Source organism: Hippoglossus hippoglossus, chromosome 6 (assembly GCF_009819705.1).
Source record: "Hippoglossus hippoglossus isolate fHipHip1 chromosome 6, fHipHip1.pri, whole genome shotgun sequence".
In the NCBI taxonomy this organism is placed as follows: domain Eukaryota; kingdom Metazoa; phylum Chordata; class Actinopteri; order Pleuronectiformes; family Pleuronectidae; genus Hippoglossus; species Hippoglossus hippoglossus.
The window spans coordinates 24238208-24254209 of record NC_047156.1 but is presented as its reverse complement, the minus strand read 5'-3'; the positions used below and the strand labels follow the sequence as shown (position 1 = coordinate 24254209).

Genomic DNA, 16002 nt, shown 5'->3' with positions numbered 1-16002 from the left:
GACTGGGATCGAACCGCAGACCTTCTGGTTAGAGGATCATACCCCTGATGATTCCACTGATCTGCAAACCTGAGATATATTCAAAATGGGGCGAAAGATCCAGTGTGTAAAGCTTGTAGAGACTCACCCAAGAAGACTGGAGGCTGCTGCCTCGTCAGTTTTATGTACTGAATAAAATGTCTGAATGTTTTTTGTAAATGAGAGCTTTCATTTTCTGATTCTCTTTGTCATTATAGGTCACTGAGTGTAGGTTGATAGGCAAAAGTGGCAATTTTATCCATTTAGAATTAATTTTACAACACCAGAGAGCGTGAAAAAGGCTCTGAAGGCTTTCTGAATCAACTCTATATAATTCACATCCTCCAGCCCATTTGCACTTCTGCACATACGGCAGCATAAATGGACCAGAACAATAAGTGGGGAGGGTTATGCAGTCTGTGTACCCATCATTTTCAAGATCATAAATAGTCCTTGCTTTTAGGTTCATATTCAATAATGTACACCTCGTCCGACAGTGTAAAAATCTCTGGGAGATTGAACAACATGAGTCTGTTATGATGACAGTGTTTTCAGGTGGAGGAGAAGAGGTTAAAACTGCAGAATACTGTTCATCTCTTTAAGAAAAGAAGAAATAATTTCAGAGAAGTTGAAAGTTGTTTTCATTTCATTTCCAGCGCTCCTACGTGATCATTATAGTGTGTGGAGCCAGGGTGTAATTTTCTGTCGCAAAGGTGTAATCAGGCGTAGTAAGCAGAAAGCAGAACTCATTTGTGGCTCGCCGCATCGACTCCCCCTGGAGTTTTTCTTTTCTTTTTTCTCGCACATAACTGTCCTTGAAAAAAAAGTGTCTGACTTTCCTGTACGTTTGTGTGTTGAAGCCTCCTTTGTGGTCCAAACCTGCAGAGGTCCATTTATTTTCGGGTCACACCAGGAGAAAAGGCAGGGGCAAATCAAAGGCTGCTCATTCAGGCAGGAATGCAACGCTCCCTGGAGAAGGAGGACAACGATTTACTTTCACTGTGAACACGGCATGATGCAGATTCTGAGACGGAAGATCTTTTTTTTCCGTCTTAAGAACAAGAGAGATTCCGGTCGCTGCTTGTTTCTACCTTGTTTTCTTCTCAGGCAGAAACTCTTGGGGGTTAGTGCGACTGAAACCTGCCTTAAACACTCAGAAATAGTTTGAAGAGGTGAAGGAGCATTCACATTACGTTCTCAGTCAGCGGTATGGTGAGGTGCTAACATAAAGGTAGCACAACAATACAAATGCATAAAGTAAATAATTCAAGTCCTTTTTATGTTTGGGTTGATGTCACCTTTTTGGTTGATTTGACAAACATCAGCGGCTGCAGATGAAATCAACTGTAGATTATTCATGTTAAGTCTGCAATGTTCTCTCTGCAGCCTCCGCCTGTGATCACCCAGAGATTTGTTACAAGGCAAAGGAAACATCGTCATCTTTTTTGTTGTGCAACAAGAAAACCCAAGTGACAGCACATCATGTTGAAGAACAGTCTCACAGTTTGACCGTCGTTCATATTATCCATGATCCAGCTGTGATCCATGTCACAACTGTGAACTAGGACTTCAAGCACTTGGATCAAGAAGCTGGCGATGAGTCAGTGGGCTGCAGCTATTTCAGGTGCATCAGTTACATCATTGTGTTAGAGATATATTTAATCTGCTGCTGCTCAGCTCATCTTCACGTTGGAGTCACAGGTTGTCAAAGATGAATTAGAATGACACTCAAACTCTGTTTCGACTTCATTGGTGAAAGACGATCAAACTTTTTGGTATCTATAGTTCAGCTACTTGTTGATGTTGAACACTAAACCTTGATAACATGGCAGTGGTAGTTTTTGTTTTGAGTGGTTATTGCATTGTTCACTCTGCAGCGAGAAAGACAGCAGCAGTGAAAACACTGAGTGTTACCTCCTGTTCCTTCAAAGACATTTCATGTGTGCGCTGACTGCAGGAGTTTAAGCGACACATCTGAAATGTTACTAACACACCTTCACCTCCGTGTTTAATCATCTGCGAGCGGAGCGTTTAGGGATGGTCTGAATGTTGATGCTGTTTCAGAGTGATGTATGGTTCTCAGTGTAATCCAAGTCGTCCTTGTCTGACTCCTCCGGCTCTTTTAGGATTCCAGCTGCAGTCAAACAGGATGGACATGAATAATTCAGAGGTGAGCGGCTCAGAGGTGCCGCCACGGCTGCTGTTTCTTCTTCTTCTTCTCCATGTGAGTCTTCACCTGGAAGCAATTACAGAGAGCTCTGCCTCCGCCAAGGGGACAGAAATGAAGTGTCCTTTCTCGTCCCCAGAGTTTGGTGTTTTTAATCAGAGTCTCGGAGCCTTCAGCGGGACATGTCCACACGCTGTGAGAGTCAGACTCTACATGCTGAGTGCAGCCACCATCTCATGAATGTGCAGCATAGTTTAGCATCAAAAACACAGAACGTGTGTTGCATTCCGGAAAGCAAAAGTAAGCATCTTTAAGATTTAAATGTTAAATCAACTACAGCTCCATTAAATGATGAATAATAAATAAACTATTAGGAGGACTTATTTCCTGTCTCCATAACTTAAATGCTGAAATTTAAGTTGAAGACCTGTTTTAAGGTTTAGGTTAAGGTTAGGTTATGGGTTAGTGTGAGGCAAGTTATATATATATATATATATATATATATATATATATATATATATATATATATATATTAACAATGGTTCAGGTTAGAATAAGTATTAGAAAAAAAACAGACGTCAATGTAATGTCCTGTGTGTGTGTGTGTGTGTGTCTGTGTGCGTAATGTGTCTAATTATTCCGACCTAAAGAGCTTCATGTTGCCCAGAAACTGTTAAAACACACTAATGAGCCACACCGTTGCACTGGGTGACATTTCCGTTCATCAAATTGAACACACACACTCTGTAGTTTATTTTGACTCAATCACACACACATTGTCCTGCTGCCAGAATAACTCAAATGTGGAATAGTCCACTGCTGAAAATAGTCCCAACATACACTTGCTTCCTTTTTAAAAAGTAACATTTGCTGATAACCACAGTGGTCAGCTGCTGCAGGAAATGCAAGTCTGTTTGTAAACAAAGAAACAATATAAGTGTGACATTTTGTAGTGAGGAAGTCAAACGGACAAAGACATTGTTGATTGTTTTTTTTAATCAGGAAAGTTTGTTTGAGATGTGACTCTGTGTCTTAGCTTTGTAGTGAGTTGTACTTCAACTCTGTTCCTGTTAATGTTTCGGATTCTTTTGAGTCGATATTTCAGCTCCTCATTTACCCGGCTTGTTCCCTGCTCCTGCTGTGTCTCGAACATGCAGAGATGTGTAGTTGTATGAATTCCCATCCTGTCAGATGTGGCTCTGGGCTCAGTTTGAGTTCCAGCTCAGCTGCTTTAATTGGACAAAGGACTGCGTGGGTTTTTAATTCTGCCGTCTGCGTGCAGCTCATTTCCTCTAATGAAGCCCAGCCGAGTCGCTCGAGTCTGGAGGCACTCGCAGACACCACCAGCTGGAAGGAAAATATTTTGTAATGGGACAAAATGAACATCGTCAATGCTTTTTGTATGAATTATTTGTACCTATTTTATTTATAGTAGCTAAATTCACGGTACATAATGATTTGATGCACTGATTTAAAATGCAATATTTTCTTATCCTATTCACACACACACACATATATACATATTTACATAAACATATATTCATATATATATATATATACACATGCTTGGCTGCTGAGCGTATAATTCACTGTTGATCACTTTTTTTAGATATTTATATTCACTGTTGATACAGAGAGCTGTTGATTTATCTAAACATTTGTGGTTTGGGGTGCTGTTGAATCAACACCTCTCTTTTTACAACTAAATGTTATAAGCTAAATGTTTTCAAATTCTAAGTTCTTATTCTAATGAATTAGATAAGAACAGGTCAGAAAATAAGATTTTCAAATATTAATCAACTTTACTTTATTTTATAAAATGTTATCGAAACAGTTTTAGAGACGTGTTGATTGAACATTACCAAACCTTAAGTTAAATCGTCGCCTCTAAAACTTTCTACATCAACATTTATACATTTTCTTAAATGTTGATTCTAATTCATCAACTTAGTCTTGGTTATACGAGAGGATTTTCAACCATTTTAATAATGTGGAAGACCACAAGGAAGATAAGACTTTAGGGCGGCTGTGGCTCAGGTCTCGATCCCCGTCCCATCCTCGAGCCAGACACTGAACCCCAAATTGCCCCTGACTGTGCCGGCAGTGTGAGAATGATGTGTCAAAGTAAAGCACTATTTATAAAAGTGCTAAATAGGAGCAAAATAAATACAGATCATTTAGATAAGAACAGACAGAGATAACATTTTTTAATGGTAAGAATTCAGTTAAGACAGAACCCCACAGTGAACTAAATCATTAATACTAAACTATTTCAAAGTTGTGATTCCAGGGACTAGAAACACCACATCTTCAAATATGACTATGTTTGCTGTGTGTTGAAAACCAAAACAAAATACAAGAAACAAACTGTGGATGAAGTCATAGCAGAGAAGATGGAAGCAGCGTATTATTTCATATGAATCAAATGTTTTGTTGTTAGAATGTAAAATCTGGTTGATGAAGCTTCCCAGTCAGCTCGCTGTCACTGGCTATTGGCAGGTTTCTGCTCAATATTCCATTGCTGTTCATTTTACCCTTCAGGATTGTTTAATATTTATGATTCCAAACATTCAGAGCATGTCTGAAGACTCCTCACACTACTACTCATTTATCCTCTAGTAGTCAGCATTCTTCCATAAAGCAACATGACCTCATCTGGCTCATGTAGCTGAATATTTTCTCGATGCTGGTCTCAGACCAGCAGACACTCTGACTGCCTATGATTTGTCTAACGCTGCTTATTTCTGTCCTCCAGGTCTCCTGACAGCGGCGGCAATGACAGACGCTCCCCATATAAGATTGGATCCCATCGTCCATCACCCATTGTCCCTGAGCGGAGCATTGGCTGCTGCTGACGTCCAATCATCAGCCACTATCAGGGCGTCTGGGCACGTTGCTACATCCATGGGTGAACTGTGGAAACTTCTGGCTGGAGTTCTTTCTGAGGAACTTGACTCACTTTATTTTCCAAGAGATTTGACTAATAGAGCGTGGAGAAGCTGCTGGATCGATTTCCTCTGTTTGGAACCAAACTCTGTTTCGTTTTTACAGACCAAAGATGAACAGAGCTACAACAATAAGACGTTTTATGGGGACAGAGACTCTCAGAACTCCCCGGCAACACAATATTCATGTAAAGAAATGAACACATTGTGATATATAAATAACTGAATTGAGAAATATTATTGTACACAAGTTGATAAAAGATGTATCTGTGTGAAGAACGGCTGTTAATGTTTCTGTTGGCACTGTCCATCTGCTTATGTGTGGAACATCAGGCTGGTGGAGAAGGTAAAAAATCATATCAGGCATTTTTGTGATAAGAACATATAAATGTGTGCACTTTTAGCAGATGCCTGAGGACATATTTCAAAATGTCATTAAATCAGAGTCATTAAATCAGATCTCTGAGGAATAACGTCCTAACTAGGTGAATGTACTTTATAGAAAATATGTAAACCGATACAGATAGAGAGTGTTTGGGCCCAGTTTGATTTTATTATACACGTGAAAATTGTTCCTTTTTCCATAGTTTCACTAAGGTTTTATTTATACAGCTATGCATGTCACATGTCAGCTGACAACCAATACAGCTGATGAACGAGCCACTGATGAACAGTCATGGTTGATTTGATCACAACATACACAATATATAAGAGATAAATCGAGCTATAGCAGCAGTTGGTCGTTCCTGTCTGAACTATCTCAACAATTACAGAATGGATTGCCATTGAATGTGGTGCAGATATCCATGGTGACTAAAGAGGTGTAATTATATGTACATTGTGTATTGGCATGAGGCTATTTGAAGAGGAGTGAAAAAAGGGAGTGAAAAGGATTAACAATGCAGCACACTGACTACAAGCCACAAAATCTATTAAAATGTATTCAAAGTTTTAAATTGATTCATATCTTCATTAGGTCCAAGTGCTTGAAAAAGAATGTACACTTAAAGCTAGGGTCGGTAATCCTGTAGAAGATAGAAAGGCTGCACATGACTCTAGTCACAGGCAGGGTGCACGTAGGCAGGTCGGTTAGTGACAGACAGGTACGCCCATCCTACACACTGAACCTTTAACACTGGTGAAGCTTTTGTTGCCTCACCTGCAGGCTAACATTATTTTAGCGGCACAACAAAGTCTATCACCAACAAATGAGACTGGCTGACCAACATACACTTTATCCAACTTCTCTGGCTGTACAAATATAAATATAGCTTAAATAAAAATATCTGCACACTTTTGAACACATCTCCTAGTTTTTTCTGTGAGCCACTAATCATCATTAATCACCAAGAATCTGGATGAAATCAAACTGTGAGATTCCCACCCAAACAATCATCAAATGTTAGCATGCTAACGTGCTGTATAGTGAACAGTTTACCTGCTTAGCATTAGCATGCAAGTACACCTGTGCCTAAATACTGTAGCCTATCACAGAACACTAGTATGGCTGTATTCCGATTCTTAGTCTCGGGGTATTTCACTGATGTATGTCACCTCTGATGAGTTCATACACTGTAAACAAAAGCATGCTTCCCAGTGCAGTGCCTCCCAGTGTACAGATGATACACACTATTTCTGTCTTTGAAATATTCTTCAAGATGTTTGATATTGGTGTGCAAAGTTTCCATTTCTTATCATAAAAACTGCAGAATTTCTGACTCTTCTCCACCAGACCACATTATGCTTTACATCGTATTTCACATTTTCCAGTGTCAAACATCATGCAGTCGGCATGGCAGGTTATAATGAAACAACAAGCAAACCATTTCACCCTCGAAGCCCAGGTGTTGTGTCTGTTTGGGGGGAAGAGGCATTAAATGTATTTTCAAAAGCCTAAAGTTCTATATTTAACTATTTCATATGTTGTATCTTTGTAGAAAATCTTATTTAACGTTGATGTTGTTCATTATACACTGGATTCACAGCAGTCTGCATCAGATGGAGCATTGTTGCTGCTCAAAGTTCACTTATGGTTTCTGATAGTTTTCCCAGCAGGGATATTATTCCACTTTTTACAAAACAAAAGGTACCCTGACCAAACAAGTGTCATGTTGGAGGAGGATAAAGATCAGTCCGATTTTTAAACTTAATACATAATTAATCATATTTAATAAAGACATTAGTTACAAATATTAAAGCATTTTATGAGGAGGGGCCACAGAGTTTTCCTTCAGTTGTTGTAGGTTGTGTATACCAAATCCCAGAATGCAGTGTGTCTGTAGGTGATCGCCTTAGTTATGTTAGTCTCGATCAGCTGGAGATTAACAGCTTCTCTGTTTTGATGCTCTGCCATTATGCACCATGTTTTTTATTAAAGAGAAGACACAAGTTCAACCATTTTGATCTCAAAGTTTTATGGTTTTTGTGAAGGAAAGATGCAATGAAATGCATCAAAGTGATAATGCATAACTATTGTATAGAGGCTAATATATATACGCTATATATACTACAGTTGTCCAACCAGTTTCATAAAGCTACTTTTTTCACAAGATCAGAGATCTCTATCTTAGTTTTTTGTGACATTGCTTCATTGCACAATAAAAATTTGGAGCTTATCAATTACAGGGTTTGGGACACAAACACACACACACACACACACACACACACACACACACACACACACACACACACACACACACACACACACACACACACACAAACTGATTAGCAGCACCAGATGAAATACTGCCCATATCAGTGGCCTGTTAAGACATCCATAAAGTTTTCACATTCCTCAGTAGGTTTCTTTATAATCTTGGTATGTATTGCTTTCTCTGTGCATGCAGGCGTAGAGTTCTCAGCAGGTAGGCAGACCTCATCTTAACATCGACCCTGTAAGAGTGTGCTGTGTGTGTGTTTGTCCCAAACCATGCAATTGATCAGCTCCAAAGGTTTATCATCTGGAGATAACCTCTCAAGTGATATTGCCACCAAGTTTGGTGAAAATCTGTCCTCACATTTTACAAATATTTTGCACACAGAAACATTTCATGGTGTGTGTGGCGAATAAATTACTGTGATTAGGATTCTGACAATTGAAATATTTAACAGCAAACAAAAAAGTGTTCCCACAACAGTGGTAGAAATTAAGAGCATTTACACACAAATACAACTATTTTGCCATACAATTTTGCAACAGTTAACAATGACGTTGTATGTTGGGGTCTAAAACTCTTTTGCTCCACCCTCGGTGACCCCTTGTACGAAGTCAGTGTGTAGTTGGGGGCCACTGGTCACATTTCCACCGAGGAGAAATATACTTTCTAAAGTTCTTTTAAGTTTACTTCTCTTGTGGAAAATACAACTGTTTTTTCTTGTTAGTATTGATCTGAATAATTCAAGTATCAACTGAGCTGAAAGTGCCAAGTAGAACGTTAAAGGTCACTTGAATTTTAACACTTGGAAGGAGTTGAAATGTCAGTTGAAAAATAAGTGAAAAAGAAGCTGAAAGTGTCACTGGTGTGTTTATTGAAATTATGGCCTGTCAAATGTGCTGAAAGGAATTACATTTTAAATTATAACTGAACCACTGACAGGAGTTGAAGACTTAATTGGAGAACAAGTGATAAGGGGGATGGCTGTTTAAGTGTAACTGTTGACTAAAGTTGAAGTGACAGATTTAGCCCCACCACCACTGAAAGAAGATGAAGTCTAAATAGAATCGCTTAGTGCCCAGTTAACTTTAATATCAGTCGAAGAGTATCTGATAAAAAGTGTTGGAGTTGTCAGTTTCAATGTAAGAACTGAATGCTGATTAAAACAACAAGGTAATGAGAAGATGGTGAAGTGTCAGCTGATGAACACACAATAAAAGTGGATATTTAAAATTAAGTGTAACTGGTGTCGGAAGTTGAAGTATCACTTAAAAGAGCTAAAAGCAGTTGAAGTTACAGTGAAGTTCATGAAAGGAGATGTTGATAAATAAATGGTAAATAAACTAAATAAATGATTGCAAAGGTCTGGAGGTTTAAGTCCTGAACGTGTTAGTGTTGGTTTGAGTTTAACTGTAACAGCTGAAAGATGTTGTCAAATGAAGTGTTGGCTTGGGTTTAACCACAAGAGCTGTCGCTTCCTTTTTAAAATGTGAACTTGACTTTGTAACGACCAGTTCAAAATGACACACGGTGGGGTCAAAACCTGTCTGGCTGGACCCTACATGGTCAATGTGCAAAATTGAGTTCATAGTTGAAAGGTTCTGAGGCACTGCGCTACGGTAGTTAGCATATACATGAAACTTGACATGAAATCTGCATTCTGCTTAAGGTTAGCTGGTTTCAGGCCTTTATCTGTTTGCTCCTGCTACTCTCTGTCAACCAGAGGATTCACTGCCAGCGAGTAGGTGTGTTGATGACATTTCTAACACGCTACAAATGACAAAAGAACCAAAAGATTACACAAATCGGAAAAATATATGAATGTATGAAAAAGCTGTGACATACACGAAGAAGACACCAACGGAGATGTCAAGAGTTTTCCGTGATAACACTGCGGAGATTAATGTGTTGTTGTGAACGAGTCTGAGTGGAGAATCACATGCTGCGTTGTTTGTGTCTAAAGTCGTGTGTAAAAGCTGCTTATTCTAACAATCTAAGTATATGGTCAATAAGTGCATTTAGGGCGTGTCGAAATCCACTTTTGCAAGTTGAACAGCTGAAAAAAGGTCAATGCACCAGGAAAATGGCTTAAAAGGGTTGCACTTTCCAGATCATACAAAATTGTTTTCTGCTGTCTCAAGATAGCAAAGCAGCAACAATCCAACGGATTAAAGAGGAGCACACCCATCGCTGCCCTTACAGGTGCAAGTGCACTGGCCATTCAACAATGTGGGAGCTCTGTGAAATGTGTTGTCAAATGTGTGAAAGCTGCATCAGTCTTGCAAGGTGCTTGGCGCTGATTTCTCCAGGTTGAAGAGAGGGTCCTAAATGTTAACCAGCAGTGCTAAGTCATTTCCAAGCTGCAGCTCAGCTCAGCTTAAATCCTGATTTTTATAATCGTGACATCAGCTGGCAAGATCACCAGACACAGAAATCAAAATCACATGTAAAATGATCAGTCAGAAAGAAATGTAGGAGCAACATCTTACTTATTTTCGCTGTCACGCAGAGTTTACCTTCTATCTGGGTAATAAACTTCTGCTCTGCTCTATACCAGACACATGTATTTGCCTCGTGGTCCAAGAGAGGGTGCTATGAAAAAAATCACTTTTAACTTGACCCATTGACTTTTCGATTGACTCACCATTAAGTTCACAAACATATTTTTTTTAAATTGCATTCACAAAAACCTGCATTCATAAAAACTGATGAGCAGAAATTGCAGTTTTCAAATGAAATGTGTGAACAGTTTCTAAAGCTATTGTAAGAGTGAGTTTGAAATACCTGCTTAAGAGTAAGTGGTAAAAGGAGCTGACCTTATGAAAGAGAGGAAGAGGAAGTGGCAGTTCAACAGTCAAAATTCACAATCTTTTACATTTTTGGCATAATTTGTTAATAAATGATGAAGTTGTGACCTGTGGATATCTCTAGATAATGAGACGATTAATAACAAGATGATGATTTGTTTTACAGTTTAATCAAGTGATGACATCCAGAAAACGCAAAGAAGCACAAATCATAAATCTGTAAATCCTGGTTTTCGGCAGTGCAGTGGTGGTTTATGAAAACACTATATGAATAAAGTAGATTCATATTCAAAGCTGGTTCCTCAGGACCTCAGACTGACGGCTGATACACAGTCAGTCTTTTTCCCACTGAGTTCACCGAGTGAACGTGTCAGTTTTCAGGCTTCACATGAACTAAAAATACTAAGCAGAATGTGGGCTGATCTCTCTGTGGCGCCACTGTTTTTACATTATCCTCTTTTATTTATTAACTTTCTATTCTGGCCTACTTCTTCTCCTCGGCTCTATTAGCCCACTTTTTACACACAGAAGAGGAAATCACCCCAGTTCTGCCCCCCTCCAACTTTCTTGATTGTTGAAATCAGGATCCGGTCCCTGCACCTTCAGACGTGTGGACTTGATGAGTACAGTCCTGGGAAGTTTAATTCACAATTCATCAAGTCATGAAGGAGCCTCAAGACCACTCTCATGTGGACATTCACATGTGTCAGACTTCACCACACTTCATTTGGATAATTAGCCATAAGTAATTATGTGACATTGATAAAGAAAGAAATAGCCATGGGTGTGCTCGTCTTAAATCTGTTGGATTGTTGCTGCTTTGCTATCTTGAGACAGCGGAAATCAATTTTGCGACTGGCCACCAACAACATGGTGCATTTTTCTAAACAACTAAAATTAAATATATATATATATATGTTGATATATATATGGTCACCAAAAATGACTTTTTGGCCGCACCCAGAGAGAGCAGAGACGGGAAACAACAGGAGAACACATACATTCCATCCTAAAAGCAATTCATAAACCAGAATATGAAAAAACACGGAACTTTTTCTGACCAGACCAGGATTTTTCTCCAGCCCTACTATAACCTTCCAAAACTGTATTGAGACTGAAGTCACCACAAGATATTTTACTGCAAGATTGAACATTAAACCAAATCACCAAACCAATCACACAGAAAAGCAGATTCAATGACACTAAAAAGATGCATGAAGTGAATTTTTCCACCTAATTTACTTACTTAGTTTTACCTTATTTATAACTGTTTGTTTTAACAATAAAACTCTTTACATAACACCTTCCTTTCAGCACTTGATTACTTTCAGCTAACCAGTTCTTCCTGTTTTAACCAAAATACTTTCAGTCAGACACATTCAATTACATTCATCTGATTTGATTAGGAATTATATTATTTAATCCTATTAATTTTACACTTGGCTACATTATAATAGTAAACAAGAATATGCTGTCTTGTGTATTAACATATTGAAGACACAAAACTCATCAGGTTGTAATTTCTACAATTCATAATTGCTGTTGCTGTGGTCTTATCACAAGAAAGCGTTGCACGATCATAATAATCAAGTTAATAACGGTTCAGAAAACATGTTTGAGGCAGAACATGGTGTCATGGTCACAGCTCAGCATTTGTCAGTGATTGGTTGCCAAGCGTCAAGAAATGTGGGTTTCAGCCAACGTGAGTGTGTCGGAGAGTAGTGGGAGAAAAAGGAAGATGGCGTCCTGCCGACAGTGAGGAATTATTTCCGTTAAGACTGTGATGAGCAATGAATGATAACCCTCATCCCTGAAGAGTTTCAGTTCGGTTTATGTTTGTCAACCTAAAATACATGAAGCTCAGCGCACACAAGCTGAACCCAAGACCACACAGCCTGTGCAACAAGCGGATGGACGACTGCGCAAGACCTGCATCCTTTGTTGTTGGAAACCAAATGCGTTTAGCATCTGTTGTGTCCTGTGAGCAGCTTGTACAGCCTAAAGCTTGGTGGTGATTAAACCCCTTGAAGTGCGCTCACACAAAATACACCGATGTCCCGGGCCATCAGCCTCTGACTGAACTCAGGAGAAACTCCACAACCTTTGTCACTGCCCTTCACTCGCTCTCCTCGTCAGTCTCTTCTCTGTGCGTTCGTAAAGCTCGGAAAAAGAAACATTCTCAACTTTTGCAGACATCTTTCAATTGGTGCTGCTCAGCACATCGAAAAAATCCATGTGAGTCCAGTCGACCAGTCTGTGACATTTGGAATAAAACAGACAGCAATTGATTTAAATCATTTATTTAATCATCAGTCGGCCAACCAACAGGACACATGCTCTTCATTTCATTTATTTATCAAGCGAAGCTTCAACAAATTCTCTGGTTTTATCTTCACACATTGGAGGTTTTGCTGCTTTTCTTTGTTTCATGTTCTTGTAAACTGAACATCAAAAATCAATAAGATGGTGATGAACAGTAATTTGTGATGTTTTATAGATCAAACACTTTAAAGATGAGGGACAGAATAATCAATAATGGAAATAATTGTTAGTTACAACCTTGGAAGGAAGAGAAATTGAGTTGCTTTTTAAGTTGCTCCAAGATAATAACAGATTTGCGTGTTCAGATCAATGCAAAACGAAAGTAAGAGAGTTGACTGATTGCTCTTGTTTCTGTACCTAACTGACTTCTTCTTCAACAGCAGCAACCCTAACGCTAAAGTCGTACACAGCAAGCAAAATAGTAAAAAAAATTTACACAAAATTCAGGGATTTTTTTTTTTTTTTTAAATCAATGATAATAATGCATACAACCACAAAAAGTAAAACACAAGTTGTAATAACTTAATGTACTTACTTGGGTTTTTACTAAAATACAAATTGTGTTGGTATAATTGTATTATCACACCTGAGTGTGCACGTGTGTGTGTGTCTGTGTGTGTGTGTGTGTGTGTGTGTGTGTGTGTGTGTGTGTGTGTGTGTGTGTGTGTGTGTGTGTGGTTGATATTCCAACAGTGTTGGCTCTGAGCTGCTCAGCTCAGAGTGAGACATAAGGACTCTTACTCTGAAAATCGGATCCACTGTGACATTCAAGAGCAGTGAGGAGATCTTACAGACTGAAATGTCCACAAGTTTATGCATGGCGGTCCACCACTTTGGCAACTTTGTTTTTGTAAAATTCACGCCCCGGATAAATTGTAATAACTTTGTCGATTTTCTCAATTTTCATCTAACCTGCAACCTTCCTCAAAACTGCTACAACACAACTATTAAACTGTGCCTTGGAGCATCACTGTGATGTCATGTCTCCCCCTCAGAACAGCCACAGCCTCTGAATGCTCATCTGACACATTAATGAGAATAATCAGCAGCTCTGCCAGCTCCTTTAAAAGCTCATTTCCATCCCGTCAGCTCTTATTAAAGCACAGAGCGGGGATGTGACACTGTTCTGCCCCGCCCACTAACTATGACCTCATCACCTCCTGTAACAAAACACACCTTTGTAAATACTGGATCTGCTTTGCTGCTTTACTTATAATGACCCTTGGGTCCACTGGATGTGTCTGAGTCTCATCTCTGCTGTGGCTCCAATGTGGATTATTTGAAAAAACGCCAATACAAAAGGATTTCAGAGGTACAAAGTATCTCCTTAAGACATGAAGGTTGTTGCACCGAGTTGTTCAAATGAAGAGCGACAGAGGTCATTTTTGTAAGTAAAATGAAAAGAGAGCGCTTCAGAGACATGTTCACACTCTGCCCACATTCATATCCCCACATGCCCCGAGGATCTGGGACGTACTATGTGTCTGCAGCTGTGTGCAGCCATGTGAAGCTCAGGATGCAGAGGGTTAAAGATTCTTGGTCCAGGTTCACTTGTGAACTGGTCGTCAGTAGGTGACCGTCACATGGTGTCATCCTTTCAGCATCCAACAAAGGTCCTCCTCAACTTCACTTCAAAATCAATAAAAATACTCCTTCGAAATCCAGAATGAAATACCTTACTGACAGGTTAGTTTATATTTACTTTACTTTTTAATGCAAAAACTTTAAGCTTTGTTTTATTTGGTTCTGAAACTGACTCTCCATGTAGAGTTAACATACGAGGGAATAACTAATTCTTTTTTTAATTCAGTCAATAAAAATGTCACGACCATATAGCATACGTGTGGTGCTATTTTTTTATTTAGAACATTTGGAGTTTTAATAGCATTGCTGTTTTACACTGATAAAAGCTTAACCCAGGTTTAATAACAGATAGCGATGTAATACTGAGTCACTTATCTTAGTTGATTAACTGATGTTGTATATGAGAGGAGCATCATCTCAGCGTTGCACCCACTGAAAAGCAATGTAGGGGAATTTGTGACAAACGCATCTTTAAAAACCTTTAATATGGTTTATGCCAATTTATGCCTGACCAAAGTTATGTCTCTGAGATGGCTGACCTGAGAGGTCTGAGGGCCTCTGCAGGAATCACCCATCGTGTCCTTGGCATTGGGATAAGATGATTTAAAAGTTTAGCCGTCTTTCATCAAACATCTGTGCAGAGGAGTTTTTCTTCCTTATGCAATAAAGTCAAGAGGAGGGGAAAAAAGCAGGAATAACACTCTCTTAACATTTAACATGTATCATGTAACATCCTGTAACTTTCCTGCTCATGAAAAGGTTCCGGCTGTTCTGGAGTCAGTGTCACTGCAGCGTCTCAGTGGAAAGTCGAGTAAACCACCGGAGGTGGTATTAAAAGGATGAAATTGTTTGATTATCTGTAGCAGCTATATTATTGACTCTGTCCTTCTTTTTGGAATTTGTTAATCCTAATAATATAATAATATAAAACATTGTTGTATTTTTACCTGAATTCAGTGTGTTTCTCTAGAAGTCACTGCATGTGTCTGTGTCTGAGTTTGCTGTGTATATAGTTGTGTAATTATTTTCAGTAACCTATGACACATTGTTAATATGTCTTGCAGACATTTAAGTCTGACCATGGATTGAACTTTATTATAACGAATATTAAACTGTTAATTGATCCATGATGATATGTGACGCTGTAAGTCTGAGTGATGCTCAGCTTCTCAGGCATCCATTTATCTTTCACTATAGAACTAGACGTCTTGAGTGGATGTTCAGACAATGGTCATGAAATGTATAAATATTAGCTGGGAGCTCAATCACTGTGAAGAACGATACTTTCCACCCACCACAGCAAACAGCATGGCATAGCTGCGAGAATATAAAGAAAGCAAACTGGTCTCAGGTCAGTGTCCGGACTAACAGAACGACTCCGTTGAAAACACCGGCAGGCTGATACAGCACACTAACTCTTGTTTGTTCTCATCCTGTCGCTCTGCACCCTCAGCAGCTGCTGCTGGTCACATTGAGTCTGCAGGACGAAGCCGAGGCTCCTCGCC

At 39.1% G+C, this 16002-nt stretch overlaps 1 protein-coding gene across 2 annotated transcripts in view; it reads left to right on the top strand.

Annotated features, from left to right (window-relative positions):
• The window catches only part of LOC117763600 (chemokine-like protein TAFA-5), a 52452-nt gene extending 46070 nt beyond the window's left edge, over positions 1-6382 (top strand). The window contains exon 4 of one of the 2 annotated variants that reach the window (XM_034588839.1): positions 4941-6382. In XM_034588839.1, coding sequence (XP_034444730.1) covers positions 4941-4949 — 9 coding nt within the window. In that variant the 3' untranslated portion in view covers positions 4950-6382. Of the gene's footprint in view, positions 1-2144; positions 2232-4940 lie in introns of those variants that run through there. The other variant, XM_034588838.1, reaches the window with a different exon arrangement.
• The last annotated feature ends 9620 nt before the right edge of the window (positions 6383-16002 follow it).